The sequence below is a fragment of the Penicillium crustosum genome (assembly GCF_028827405.1).
Source record: "Penicillium crustosum strain IBT 35664 chromosome Unknown utg000003l_segment0_segment0, whole genome shotgun sequence".
Taxonomy (NCBI): Eukaryota; Fungi; Ascomycota; class Eurotiomycetes; order Eurotiales; family Aspergillaceae; genus Penicillium; species Penicillium crustosum.
This window is the reverse complement of record NW_026623124.1, coordinates 358725-371803: the sequence shown is the minus strand read 5'-3', so window position 1 is coordinate 371803 and position 13079 is coordinate 358725. Positions and strand designations below refer to the sequence as shown.

At 47.4% G+C, this 13079-nt stretch overlaps 4 protein-coding genes across 4 annotated transcripts; 2 read left to right on the top strand and 2 right to left on the bottom strand.

Annotated features, from left to right (window-relative positions):
* Positions 1-2164: 2164 nt before the first annotated feature.
* Positions 2165-3271, bottom strand: N7487_007206 (zinc-dependent alcohol dehydrogenase family protein; the record flags this gene model as incomplete). Its single annotated transcript, XM_056874936.1, has 2 exons — positions 2165-2691; positions 2761-3271. The coding sequence occupies 2 exons, from the start codon at positions 3269-3271 to the stop codon at positions 2165-2167; spliced, it is 1038 nt and encodes a 345-aa protein (XP_056727124.1).
* Positions 3272-5557: 2286 nt separating this feature from the next.
* N7487_007205 (uncharacterized protein) lies at positions 5558-8054 on the top strand (the record flags this gene model as incomplete). The annotated part of the gene is made up of 4 exons (XM_056874935.1): positions 5558-5648; positions 5711-5861; positions 5909-6494; positions 6546-8054. 4 exons carry the CDS (start codon positions 5558-5560, stop codon positions 8052-8054), a joined length of 2337 nt encoding a protein of 778 aa, XP_056727123.1.
* Positions 8055-8314: 260 nt separating this feature from the next.
* Positions 8315-10843, bottom strand: N7487_007204 (uncharacterized protein; the record flags this gene model as incomplete). The annotated part of the gene is made up of 3 exons (XM_056874934.1): positions 8315-10592; positions 10644-10695; positions 10753-10843. The coding sequence occupies 3 exons, from the start codon at positions 10841-10843 to the stop codon at positions 8315-8317; spliced, it is 2421 nt and encodes an 806-aa protein (XP_056727122.1).
* Positions 10844-11733: 890 nt separating this feature from the next.
* On the top strand, positions 11734-12932 carry N7487_007203 (aromatic ring-hydroxylating oxygenase subunit alpha; the record flags this gene model as incomplete). Its single annotated transcript, XM_056874933.1, has 3 exons — positions 11734-12404; positions 12462-12687; positions 12738-12932. 3 exons carry the CDS (start codon positions 11734-11736, stop codon positions 12930-12932), a joined length of 1092 nt encoding a protein of 363 aa, XP_056727121.1.
* Between the last annotated feature and the right edge of the window lie 147 nt (positions 12933-13079).

The following is a 13079-nucleotide window of genomic DNA, read 5'->3' as shown; positions in this document are numbered from 1 at the left end:
TATAGAGAGATATCTCTATTATCTATATGTACGTAGTCAACATTGTTCCTTGTCGGATATCATGGTGTCACATATCTTTCTCGTTGAGATAGATGCCTGGTTTGTCACGCTGGCCGCTACATAATTAGGTCTCTGTTTGTTTGTAAAGAAATGCATCCTTTGTTCTTCTTCGGCGGAAGCCTCCCGTTTCTACTCCAATAACAAAAATCCTCTTCCGAGAAACATGGCTACACATTGTACAAGAAATGAGGAGCCAACAAAGATAATAGCAAGTAGACGATTAGTTTTGATACGGTTACGTATATCGTGACATACATAATCCATAACATCACGCAATAGGGTATCGACTCAAAATACCTGAAGTTTTCACTCAAGCATCATATGTGCGTAATGTGGGTCAGCGTTCTCTTTATTACGGTTTCGCTCTTCCAGGCCAATCTATCCTTGCTATTCCCAATGTGTCTCTAAATACCACCAGAAATGGTATCAGAGCTTCACCCCGTTCTGGGGTTTCCAATGTCAACGCAAACTGTCTCCGTTTCCTTGATTGATTGGTATATTCCCTTCCTGTATCAATCGAATTTCAAATCCTAGACATGAGCAATATACTAATGTTCTACAGCGGTGCTCACCTCGATCTTCCAGCAGAACAGTTCTTATATCCAAACATAGAAGGCCACGAGCGCCTTCGAATTCCTTCCTATTCATTTCTAATAACACACCCATCGAAAGGCCGGGTACTGTTTGATCTGTCTCTACGAAAGGATATTCAGAATCTCGCCCCAGTCATGGCCAATCGTATAAACAATCCAAGTGTGGGGTGGAAAGTGGCAGTGTCTCAGGACGTGCCCGACACACTGCTTGCGAACGGAATTGAACTACACGAGATGAAATCAATATTTTAGTCTCATCATCACTTTGATCACATTGGAGATCCTTCCGAATTTCCAAGCAGCACAGAGTTAGTTGTTGGGCCAAGGTTCACGGATGCATATACACCAGGGTATCCAGATAATCCGGATTCGCCGGTGAAATCAGCTGATTTGAAGGGGCGTCGAGTCAATGAACTTGATTTTGACAATTCTAAAGAGTCTATCTGCATTGGACGCTTCAAAGCTTTTGACTGGTTTGAAGACGGGAGCTTCTATTTATTGGATGTTCCGGGTCATGCGGCTGGTCATATATGTGGTTTTGCTCGTGTAAAGCCCGATTCTTTAATCTTAATGGGTGGGGTGAGTGGTCATTGATGTGTTTATTACAACAGCCGCGCTGACAGACATCAGGATTGTGCTCATCATCCCGGTGAATTTCGGCCGTCGAAGATTTCTCCTGTTCCTAGAGATGTTATTCCTTTGCATGTAGCAGTACATTCGAAACAGGCGTCCGTGTACCCCGGGAACATCACTGAAAAAATCAATAAAAGGAGTGACATCGAACGGTCACCAATCTACAAGGCCGCTGCAATGTTTACTCACGATATTGATAAATACCAGTGGAGTATGGAAGGTATCCAAGAAGTTGATGCCTGTGAAAGTGTGCTTGTGATCATAGCTCATGACAGTGGGATTTTGCCTGTGCTCCAACAGGCAAATGGGAAAGAATCATTCTTTCTTTTTCCAAAGTGGGAATTGACCGAATGGCAACATAATGAACTCAAGGAGGCTATCAAGTGGGTTTTCTTGTCCGATCTCGCAATACCGACTTGATTACAGCATGGAACATCTGCATTCCTTTGTTGCTGTGCAAAATCGCCCCAGAGCGGATTACACATGGATCATCTCTAAATGGCTACATCGACCCGAATTGGAAAAGACCGTCGTGCCAGTTTTCTTCAGTTGTATCGTAATGCCTGTGCGATGTAAAATCCCAACTATTCTCCCCGTCTTCACACTCGTTAGGTTCTCACCTCTTCCTCCCGAGCAGGGACAGGGGCGTTTTCACCAGGCATCAACAGATGCATGGGTCTACGAACATATTCTAGAAAGATGTAGCCCGCAGCATAAAACGTTTGGATTGGTTTGTGGGGTTCAACTCGGACACGTCCTATCCTGTTTATTTATACCTCACTAAGCTTTCAATTCATTGATTGGCTAGGTAGGTATAGGAGATGGTTCAGTACATGAATACCTTTTGGAAAAAGAAATGCCCGTCAGGAATGCACAGCCTAAAAGTCAATGCAGATCTTTCCAATATGCTGCCCGCCTGTCATAAAGTCAAGAGCCTTGATAACCTCATCACGGCCAAATTTGAAAACCTTCTCAACCGGAATCTGCAAGTTTTGCTTGCCAATGAAGCGAACAGCATCCTCAAGCATCTCCTTCGAGCCGACCATGATGCCACGCACAACAGCTCCCTTGCCCAAGGCAAGAAGGGCGACATCTGGCATCTCATCTTGGGATGCAAGAGACAAGAATCCAATACAAGAAATAATTCCACCGTACGCGATCGCTTCCAGAGATTGTTTCATTGTACCGGAGCCACCGTTCTCGAGAATGAAATCGACACCTTGCCCACCAGTGATCTTCTGAGCTTCAGCTGCCCAGTCGGGAGTCTTTTTGTAGTTGATAACATGATCGACTCCGTATTTCTCCTTCACATAGGCTAGCTTCTCATCGGAAGAGGATGTGATGATTGTGGTCGCACCAGCCGCTTTAGCCAACACTAGGCCGGTGATAGACACTCCTCCCGTACCTATTAATTAAATGTCAGCGCCATTGCCGAAAGACATAGAACAAGAATAGACGTATAGCCATGACATACCCTGGAAAAGAACAGTCTGGCCAGGCTTCAATGCCACGTTTCCATACAGAGAATTCCAAGCCGTCACACCAGTACAAACAACACTGGCCCACTGAGCGTAACTAAGTGTTGACGACTCAGGAACTTTTACCACGCTTTGGGCTGGGATTGTGATGTACTCTCTCAGAACCCCATCTGTAGGGCCGCCTAGGCCGGTCTGCCAAGTCTTGATAGGTCCATACAGAGTGGCTGGATCAAAGGCAGCGACAACTTTGTCACCTTTCGCAAACCCAGTCACTCCTTCGCCAACTTCGACGATATCGCCCGCAGCATCGGATCCCGGAACCACATTGTCCTTCACGGCAAATGGGTACTGACTAGTGGCGATAGCAACATCTCTGTAGTTGAGAGAAACGCTGCGGACTTTGATGAGGACTTCATGTTTTCCAACAATGGGACGAGGCTCAACATATGTTTGGATGTTTTTCCAAGAATCGCGAGTTGTGTGGCGAAGAACAGTGTGAGAAGACATTTTGATATGAAGTAAGGAGTTGAAGAGTCAGTTTTCACGGTTAAGCTTGAAATGTGGCAGGATGAAAGGGTCTATTTAACATTTACTTCTCTACGTAGTTAAAGGTAAAGCATCCGGTAGCTTTACTAATCTGTTGTTCTGTTCGCAGTTTCTACCCCATCTGAACCACATCGCATTTCTACCCCAAAGCTTAATCTGCTTACATATCAGTTTTGATTGCCCCAGTGGATGAACAAAGGCAGGAAATTACCAAATTGTGGAAACAGTGGAGCAAAATATATTACAAGCCCACTAGACTCCGTCCATGGGTCTGATGCTGGATGGGGTAGATATCGGGCACATATGGAGTAATTACCCCAGTTTCTTCGGAGGAATTGGAACCCGTCTTGCCTCACATTCCCCTTCCACAATACAGTCCAGAAATCTTCATATTGTCATTAGGCTAATGGTATTCTTTATTAGTTCGGAGTTCTAAGCCACAGTTAATTGCGGAGAGCGAATTGGGCAGAGGAATCAAGATTCGTTTTAAAAGGGATAGACTGGCGTAGAATGAACCAGGAAATTGTAAGGGAACTGTGACAGAGATGGCCAGACTTTCTACTCATCGTCTTTTATTTTGGTAACTTTTGGTGTATATATAAAATGTTACGACCCAACGCCATCACCCTTCAAATGCTTATATTTAATTGTGAGGGTTAATGAATACGCTAGTATGTCGGAAATGACCTAAAGTACTCTGTTTTCGAGATCCAACAACCTCAATACACCACTCGAGGAAAGTTTGAAACCCTTGTTCTGGATCTTCTTCATACCGCACCCAGTTCCGTCTAATGAATGCTTTCAATTCTGAGAAGAACTCCTCGATAGGATTTAAGTCAGGTGAGTAAGGCGGCAGATACACAAGCTTTACTCCTGCTTCAATACACATTTCCCCGATACGATCAGAACGATGAAAAGATGCGTTGTCCATGACTAGAACGGACTTAGGCTCAGGCCATCTTCCACAGTGCCGAAGAAGCTGACTAATGAAGTCCTCGAAGACTGCAGCATCCGTGGATCCCTGAAATATACGAGAGAGCACAATTCCATCTTGGTAATATGCGGGCAGTATCTGGTACCGCTGGTCACGATGGAAGTTGGCTACCTGCAATAGTGCTGTGCCTAACGGAGACCAGCCTGTCCGTCTGAACCCAATTCGTTTATCACATCCAGACTCATCCACATAGACCAAGTGATACGACTGAAAGTCCGACAGGTTATGCATATAAAAATATCGTATATCCGCATTCAGTTCCTTTGCTCTTTGTCGAGCCACCTTCTTCGACCAACCCACTGAAGCGAGAGCCCGTTTGAGGCTTGAATTTGTGACCTGGACACGGAACTCGTCCCATAAGAAGACTGTCATCTCATCCACATATAGCCCGGGCTTTTCGAGGAGGCGATCGTATAATACTTCTATCATCGGAGGAGTTATGCTTCGTCGTTGACCGACTCGAGTTGGGGGTGCTCTAACATTTCCAAACTGGCGGAGATTGTTGCTGATGTTGATGATGGAACGCTTACTATATCCAGCAGCTTTGGCCATTTGCGAGGCAGTCAATGATTTGCTCAATATTATGTGCTGGATCATTTCGAGCTTTGAGAGAGGGAGTCTTGGCGCCATATTGCGAAGAGAAGTCTGGACGTTGATGTAGGAGAGGTTTGGCAGAGGCAGTGGTTGACTGTCGCGGGGGGGGATAGGGAGCGACTCCATCTGCTCACCTTTGCTCACCCCTCTGTTCAGTGAGCAGGTAAAAGGAATCTGGGTGAAAAGTCTGGGGGATGCTGGCTATTATAAAATGCACGTGACATGGGCGATCTCGCAGTTCCTGGGAGCTTGGGGGCCTATCTCAAAGCTGCGGACCTCAAAAAAGTGGTTGCTTGGCTGAAAAACCTATACGTTAGTTTCACAATGACAACAACAATTTGCGATATCAAAGTATCTATCGTGTACTTGAAAGAGCGGGCAGCAATAAGCTCTCGAAGTGATACTGTCAAAGCATGCTTTTTACCCTGCGGGACCTGGCTGATTATCGCGTGCTGCGCTTGATCTGAGTGTTTTGGCTCGGGTCGATCCGGTTCCTGGGAAGGTACTGGTCCTGCCCCACGGCTCGACGTGGGTGGCCTGCAAATCTGGTCTCCTGTCTTAGCGCCGCGGAGCCGAGTCACCTGATGACGTACCCCTCCTTCAGTTGAGAGCCAGAAAAGAGCTTGTAATGAACTACAGAGAGGCAAATTTATACAACTATGGGGTCGACAAGCCACTCTGGTGTCAACTATGGAGCCCAGGTGGGAATTAATTATGGCACATTCACGGCAGACTTTCATCTGCCACCGGGTAAGTCAGGAACGGAACCAAACAAGGTCAAGATCGACTGACTAATTGCCGCTTCCCTCTAGAGCGGCCAGAAACTCCGCCTAGCCCTTTGTCAACTGTGCCATTCACGCGCGATCCAGATTTTGTCCGTCGCGAGACACTGCTTGATCAGATCTATAGTAAAAACTCGGTCGCGGGGTCGAGGATAGCGCTGATTGGCCTCGGCGGTGTTGGGTAAGTGTATTGCGGCTCTTACGTGGTCTATTGCTGACAAATGGAAGAAAATCGCAACTTGCGATCGAATACTCCTACCAAGTCCGATCCAAATCACCGGCAACATGGGTTTTCTGGGTCCATGCGAGTAATGAAGCCCGATTTGAGCAAAGTTTCCGGGACATCGCGGACCAGGTTAAAATCCCGGGTCGTCAAGATGCTAAAGTTAACATATTCAAACTGGTCGAAAACTGGCTCCGGGATGGAAAAATAGGAAATTGGGTTTGTGTCCTTGATAATGTTGATGACGATCAGCTTCTTTACTCGGGTCCGGTGGCAGGCAAGCGAGATCCGATGAGCGGCTCAACGATCGCCTCGACGAAACCACTCTTAGAATACGTTCCTAGGAGCCGGAATGGCTCTATCATTATCACGAGCCGGACTAGAGAGGTTGCGTTGAAGATAGTCCATCACAGTGACCTTATTGAGGTTAAACCTATGGAACAGTCCGAAGCGCTAGAGCTTCTCCAAAGAAAGCTTGAACAACCAGGACAGAGCGAAGAGAGTCGACAGCTAGTAAACGTGTTAGAGTCTATACCGCTAGCGATCGTACAGGCTGCTAGCTATATTCGAAATCGGGCGCCTCGGTCTTCGGTATCATAATACTTAAAAGATTTCCTACGGAGTGACCGTGAAGCAATAAAGCTTCTAAAAAAAGAGGCGGGTCACCTCTACCGGGACTGGGAAGCAAAGAACTCAATTTTGGTAACGTGGCAAATTTCATTTGACTATATACGCCAAACAAAGCCGTCAGCAGCGCAGTTGCTTTCTCTTATGAGCTTTTTCGATCGGCAAGGAATACCAGAGAACCTTATCCGGCATCAGCTAAAGGCCAACTATATATCAAATTCAGAACTTCTAAGTGACTCCAGTGATAGGGAGACATCTGAATCTGATTCAGGTCCCGATTTTGAAGATGACGTCGCAACACTTAGGGACTATTCATTTATATCTGTTATTGAAAACAGCACTCTCTTTACGATGCATCGGCTGGTGCAACTGACTACGCGCGCGTGGTTGAAATCCCATGGACAGATAGATCAATGGAAGGGTGAATTCATTAGCACCCTATACGACGAATTTCCCATAGGTGAATACGAAAATTGGGAGAGGTGCAGGCCACTATTTCCTCATGTCAAATCCGCAATGTCACAACAGCCAGCATCACCTGAGTGTTTACTAAAATGGGCTATGTTGCTTTATAGAGGTGCATGGTATGCGTCGCAGATTGGTAACATCACGGATGCGAGAGAAATGGCATTTCAATCAAGAAATCATAGAATGATTTTATTAGGTGATGAACACAAAGAAACCATTGATAGCACAAGCATACTGGCAACGGCATACTCGCAGGAGGGCCGATGGGAGGAGGCCGAGCAGCTCGAGGTGCAGGTGATAGAGACTCGCAAGACGAAGCTCGGCGAGGACCATCCCTCTACGCTGACCAGTATGGCCAACCTGGCGTCGACGTACAGGAACCAGGGTCGGTGGGAGGAGGCCGAGCAGCTCCAGGTGCAGGTGATAGAGACAAGCAAGACGAAGCTCGGCGAGGACCATCCCTCCACGCTGACCAGTATGGCCAACCTGGCGTCGACGTTTTGGAACCAGGGTCGGTGGGAGGAGGCCGAGCAGCTCCAGGTGCAGGTGATGGAGACGAGCAAGACGAAGCTCGGCGAGGACCATCCCAACACGCTGACCAGTATGGCCAACCTAGCATCGACGTTTTGGAACCAGGGCCGGTGGGAGGAGGCCGAGCAGCTCCAGGTGCAGGTGATAGAGACAAGCAAGACGAAGCTCGGCGAGGACCATCCCTCCACGCTGACCAGTATGGCCAACCTAGCATCGACATTTTGGAACCAGGGCCGGTGGGAGGAGGCCGAGCAACTCCAGGTGCAGGTGATGGAGACGAGCAAGACGAAGCTCGGCGAGGACCATCCCGACACGTTGACTAATATGGCTAATCTCGCTTTCACTTGGAAATCTTCAGCTCATGATGCCGAAGCGATCGACTTGCTACGAGACTGCTTAGCCAAGCAGAAGCAAACACTCGGCCTAAATCATCCGACAACTTTATCTACTTCTGAAACTTTGTTGGAATGGGAAACGAAAGCGATACGGGAACCTCAAGGGGAATGGGAAACCGATAGGGAATAGGAACGAAAGGGCTGGGTATAGATGCGTAGATATTATGCTTAGGGGTTTTATGTTTACACTGCGTTTTCTGCTTCACGTGTACTTCCCAAAGCGATGTCCCATCACAGATATACTTACTGCGCACTCCTCGAAGTGGACTGACCTTTTCGCTTTATTAAGCATCGCTACCAAATATATTGAGACAAGTGGAAGGAATCTCCTGTGTCAGTCAGCGAGCCTTAGGATGTTCGGATTGTGAAGTTAAATCATATTTCCCGATGTCAAACCGAAGCCGGCCGTGAATCCAGGAGATCAGCAATAATTGTAACGCTCTCGCCTATCACCTGAGAGATATTGAATACATGAAACCCTCCAAAGGTTTCCACCCACAGTCGAGCGGTAGATGCTGCGAGACGGCGGACTGCTTCCGCATCATCATCCGCCCAATTTAAAAGCTCGGTAAGATCTGCCTCTCTGATAACAGTATAAATCATGCGGAGGAGCTTACGCTCATCGTCCCGTAAATTTTGAACGCCAAACACTTCTATACATCGAGCAATCTCCTGGAGCCAATGGTTGAGAAGGAATGTACATTCAAGGTTGCAAAGCGAATGCTGCATGCTCCAGCTCAGCGTTTGAGTGCGTGCTATGAACTTTATTCCCGACCGGACAGGAACGCTTAGTGCGTGGATGCACTGCAAAACTGCACGGTCAAGAAACGGGGAACGTTGACAGACAGCAGGTCGGCCATCGATAAGGGCACGGGCAATTTCCTCGGCATTCCGAGTACTTAGTTGACGGTGCGGTCCTGTGTTGGCGTTGAGACGAATATATGCTAAGCGCAAAATTGCTGTCGCGTTGAATCCCATAGGACCTCTAGGAGATAAGGGATCCAGGGTGGACTCATAGGTTGCCTCCCAGGAATTTTGCCAAGCTCGCAGTGCCGATTCCATTGCCTGCACGAAGCTCATTGAAAAAGACCCGGTGGCTTGATCTACCAGAGAAGATGTGTTGCGAGCGAAGAAGATTTCTTGAAATAAGCCGTGGATGAGTACATAATTCGCGAAGGCAGAGATTGCCACCGGCTCGTGAATTTGATGCCCCTGGAGAATCTCTCCCAAAGCTTGCTGGAAGTTTCTGGAGTCAGGTATATGAAATCTTCGCATATGTCTCCATTCTTGGCGATTCGAGGCGTTCCATTCTTCGCCGCAAGATGGCAAGGTCAAAAGTACTTCCTGGTTCAGGATCGTAGGTGGAAAATGAAAGGCCAGGCATAGTAAGTTGGATTGAGCATATGCCACCCATAGTGTTCGACGGCGCTCCTCCGTCTCCACCCAGTCTTCCCAAGAAGATGTCTCGTGGCCTGCGTCCGGTTTAGAGATGCCGATTTCACGGACTAACATAGCGACTTGGCCGGACATCGAGAGTGAGTCACCCACTACAGCACGATCGCCCCATGATGCCACGGTCATCAAGGCTATAAGTCCCTGCAACAAACGTAAAAGCTTCGGAGTTTTTCTAGATAAACCAGTGTGAGCATCTTCATCGTTATTGATGGTAGGGCAGCTCTTCGGGGGATCTCGTATGTTCGAAGTATCCGCGTAGCCGTGGGAAGTCTTTGTTAGATCCGAAATTCCCAGGCCGCTGCGTTGGTCGAGACGCCAGTTGATGAGTGTCCGTGCGGCATGGTAAATCATGTACCCTTTTGCATCTTCAAAGCGATAGAACGCTCCCACCGCCGCCAGTGATAAAATGAGTTCTGTGCCGAGCGTGGACGCAGAGGAGGATGGGATGTGGAGGAATGGCATATGATCATGATAACTGCGAAAGAATCCTTCCAGGAAGCGAGAGACAGTGTGTCGGGAAGGCAAGGAAAAAGATGACGGGAGAACAAAGGCGAGCTCCTTGATGTCATTGGAAAGCCCTGCATAATCTGAAGGCGTCAGTTTCCAAGGGGAAACTGAAGGAGCATAATTCCCTTTCAATTCACGGTTTTGAGATGGATCTCCCTCTTCCTCGGCAGCGATGGGGTGATTTTCGTGGTCCATGTTGGGCTCTGTGTTTATGTCTAGGGGATTATTGATATTTGGTTGCCCTTGCTCTGCTTGTTCGGAGCTTTGCTGTTGCTCCACGAGAGGAACTTGATATTGTTGGGAAATATCCACTAAAGAGAGGTTCGTGTCGAAGAAGCTAGCAGGTAGAACCTCCGAAAATGGACGCGAATCGTTCCAAAGAAAGTCTAAATCATCGGTCTCATTCCACGGTATTGTTTGATCAGCAGTTTTCTCTGCCACAGTTCCCATGGGATCTGCTTCAATGGGGAATCCAATAGGGTCACTTTGAATGTCTGGCGGGTCGCAAGTAGGAATATGTTGGGATAAAGAGAACCCAGCCTCAGTAATGGTGGAGCCGGTCCCCTGGGTGCCATCAAGCTCAAGAGCGCCGAAAAGGTTCGATTCCCCATCCTGCTGGGGTAGCGAGGATGGATCATCAACATTTACATCAGAATACAGGGGGCTGTCCTTGTGAGACAGCCGTAGATGGCGCGTCAACATATCTCTTGAGAGACGGTCAGTACGCGCGATCTGATTAAAAGTCACACTTGCTTACTGTCGTGCAAATCTTCCGCCACATTCACATATGAAGGGCTTCTCGTGTGTATCTCCATAAATATTAGTCAATTGATAGGGGGATGTGAGTTAGGAAGTTTATCTCTTACGGGTGCGCTCATGTCGCCGAAGATGTTCTTGTCGCTTGAACTGCTTTTGGCAGAACCTGCAGGGCGGGACAAGAGAGCGTGGTCGGCCCATGGCCTCTGGCACTACGCCGTTGCGTCAATGAGGGCAGTAGACCTGTGGAGCTTTGATGATAGAAATATGGTGGCTGACCCGCAAGGCATTGATGAGCCGCAAATAGCGGGTCCGGTCATCATCATCATGTGACGAAAACCACGTGAGACAGTACAAAGCTTCCAGTCCAACCATGCAACAATTCTAAAGCACTTGGAATGATTAAATTACCCAAATAATGGAGACATTATTATAATGGTACGCCTGGCCATCAGGTTAAGCATAGAAAGATACATAAGATGAAGGTAGAATGTGGAAATATGAGGCTGAAGGTATATATAAATTATAGTAGTGCTAGGGTTCTGAGATATCTAGAGGACCAACCTAAGAAATAGCCCCCTTTAGGCCATAGGTAGACACCATGGTTTTTGGAGTGGCCTAGGGATGAAGTAATGACTGTACTCTTTCCCACAATTTATATAATAAGCCGTAGAGGTCTATGGCCTAGTTATCGTTAGTCGGTGGGGTAACAGCGTTATCGGGCCAAGGCTGTAAACCCCCATCTTTGACATTCCGAAGTTAACATGTTGTATAGGGTAAAATCCGATTTATTAACATAAATTATAATACGTAGTATCTTATCGCTTGACACATGTACTTCCCCACCCCCCCATTTTCAACCCCCTCACGACAACTAAGAGTACCTTGCTATATAGACGTGTTAGCCATAGTGCCTCGTAACCCAAATTTGACTCAAATTTGATTCAAACACATCATCCATTCAAAATGTGGCGGATTTTCGGTTCAGGAGTCACAGAAAAGAGGACCCTCCACGCGGTCTACCAGCATCATGGTATCGCTCAGAGGCAATATACCAATTGGAGAGACGGGCAATCTTCTCTAAGCGATGGATGCTGCTCACCCACTCCAGTCGTTTCAAGAAGCCGGGAGATTATCTGTCTTTCACAATTGCCAACTTCTCCTTTTTCCTTATCCAGGACCGAGACGGTACAATCAACAGCTTCCACAATGTCTGCCGTCACCGCGCATTCCCCGTTGTCCAATCTCCCTCCGGCACGACATCCATCCTGAGCTGCAAGTACCACGGATGGTCATACGGCCTGAAGGGTAATCTCGCCAAAGCTCCACGATTTGAAACAGTGCCAGATTTCGATAAAACCCAACACTCATTATTCCCAATCCATGTGCACGTCGACAAGGCTGGCTTTGTATGGGTCAATCTGCAAGCCGGTGAGACGGACGTGAAATGGGAAGATGATTACGAGAAGGTGGATGAGGAACCCCGCATGCAGGACTTTGACTTTGCCACCGAGTTCAAGTTCGATCATTACTGGGAGATGGAATTGGATGCGAACTGGAAGGGTGTCATTGAGAATTATAATGAGTGCTACCATTGCGCTACATCGCATCCGCTTATCAACGGCGTTTCGGATTTACCAAAATATCGGGTTGAGCCCAAGGCCCGGTATATGGAGCATCATATTTTCAATAAGGAGGGTTCTGATAGCCAGTTTCGACGGGCGATTACATACTTCTATCCTACGACTTCTGTTACGGTGACGTGAGTAGTATATTCTTACCCTTCCAGGTTGCCAAATGGCGGGGCTAACCTAACTAGTGATAAATTCTTCTATATCCAACGCATGATTCCTGTATCTGCTACTTCGAGCAAGATTGAGAACGAGGTTTACCGTCACCGGGATGCCACTGACGAAGAGTTCGAAAATATCAACGCGTTCTATAGACAGGTTCTCGACGAGGACAAGGAGCTTTGTGTTGGAACGCAGGAGAACCTAAGTGCTGGGGTTTTCACCAATGGTGAACTACACCCTAGTAAGGAGAAGGTAACATCCAACCATTTCACTACTACGGCAACAACTAACTGAGACATTAGGGACCTATACACTTCCAAAGTAGCGTCAGAAAAATGCTGACAGAACACCGAGAAAATGAAGAAAAGCAAGGAGGGGTGGAGATTTGGCCGGCCACCCCGAAAGCTCAGTCCTCGAAGGATTCGGTGCAAGATGAAGCCTTTTGCTCACAGTTGGAGGCATCTAGTTGTATGGCCAAACCGGAACTGGCATGGTAGCTAGATGCACGAGATTCTTGCTCTACTTGTTAGTGTTAGCTATGCAAAACAAACTTGTAACTATGATGTATGCTATCTCAGTCGATTACTATTATAGTTGTTTATCATCGTCTGTACAACGTTCATATTGTTCACTTTGGCCTAGTG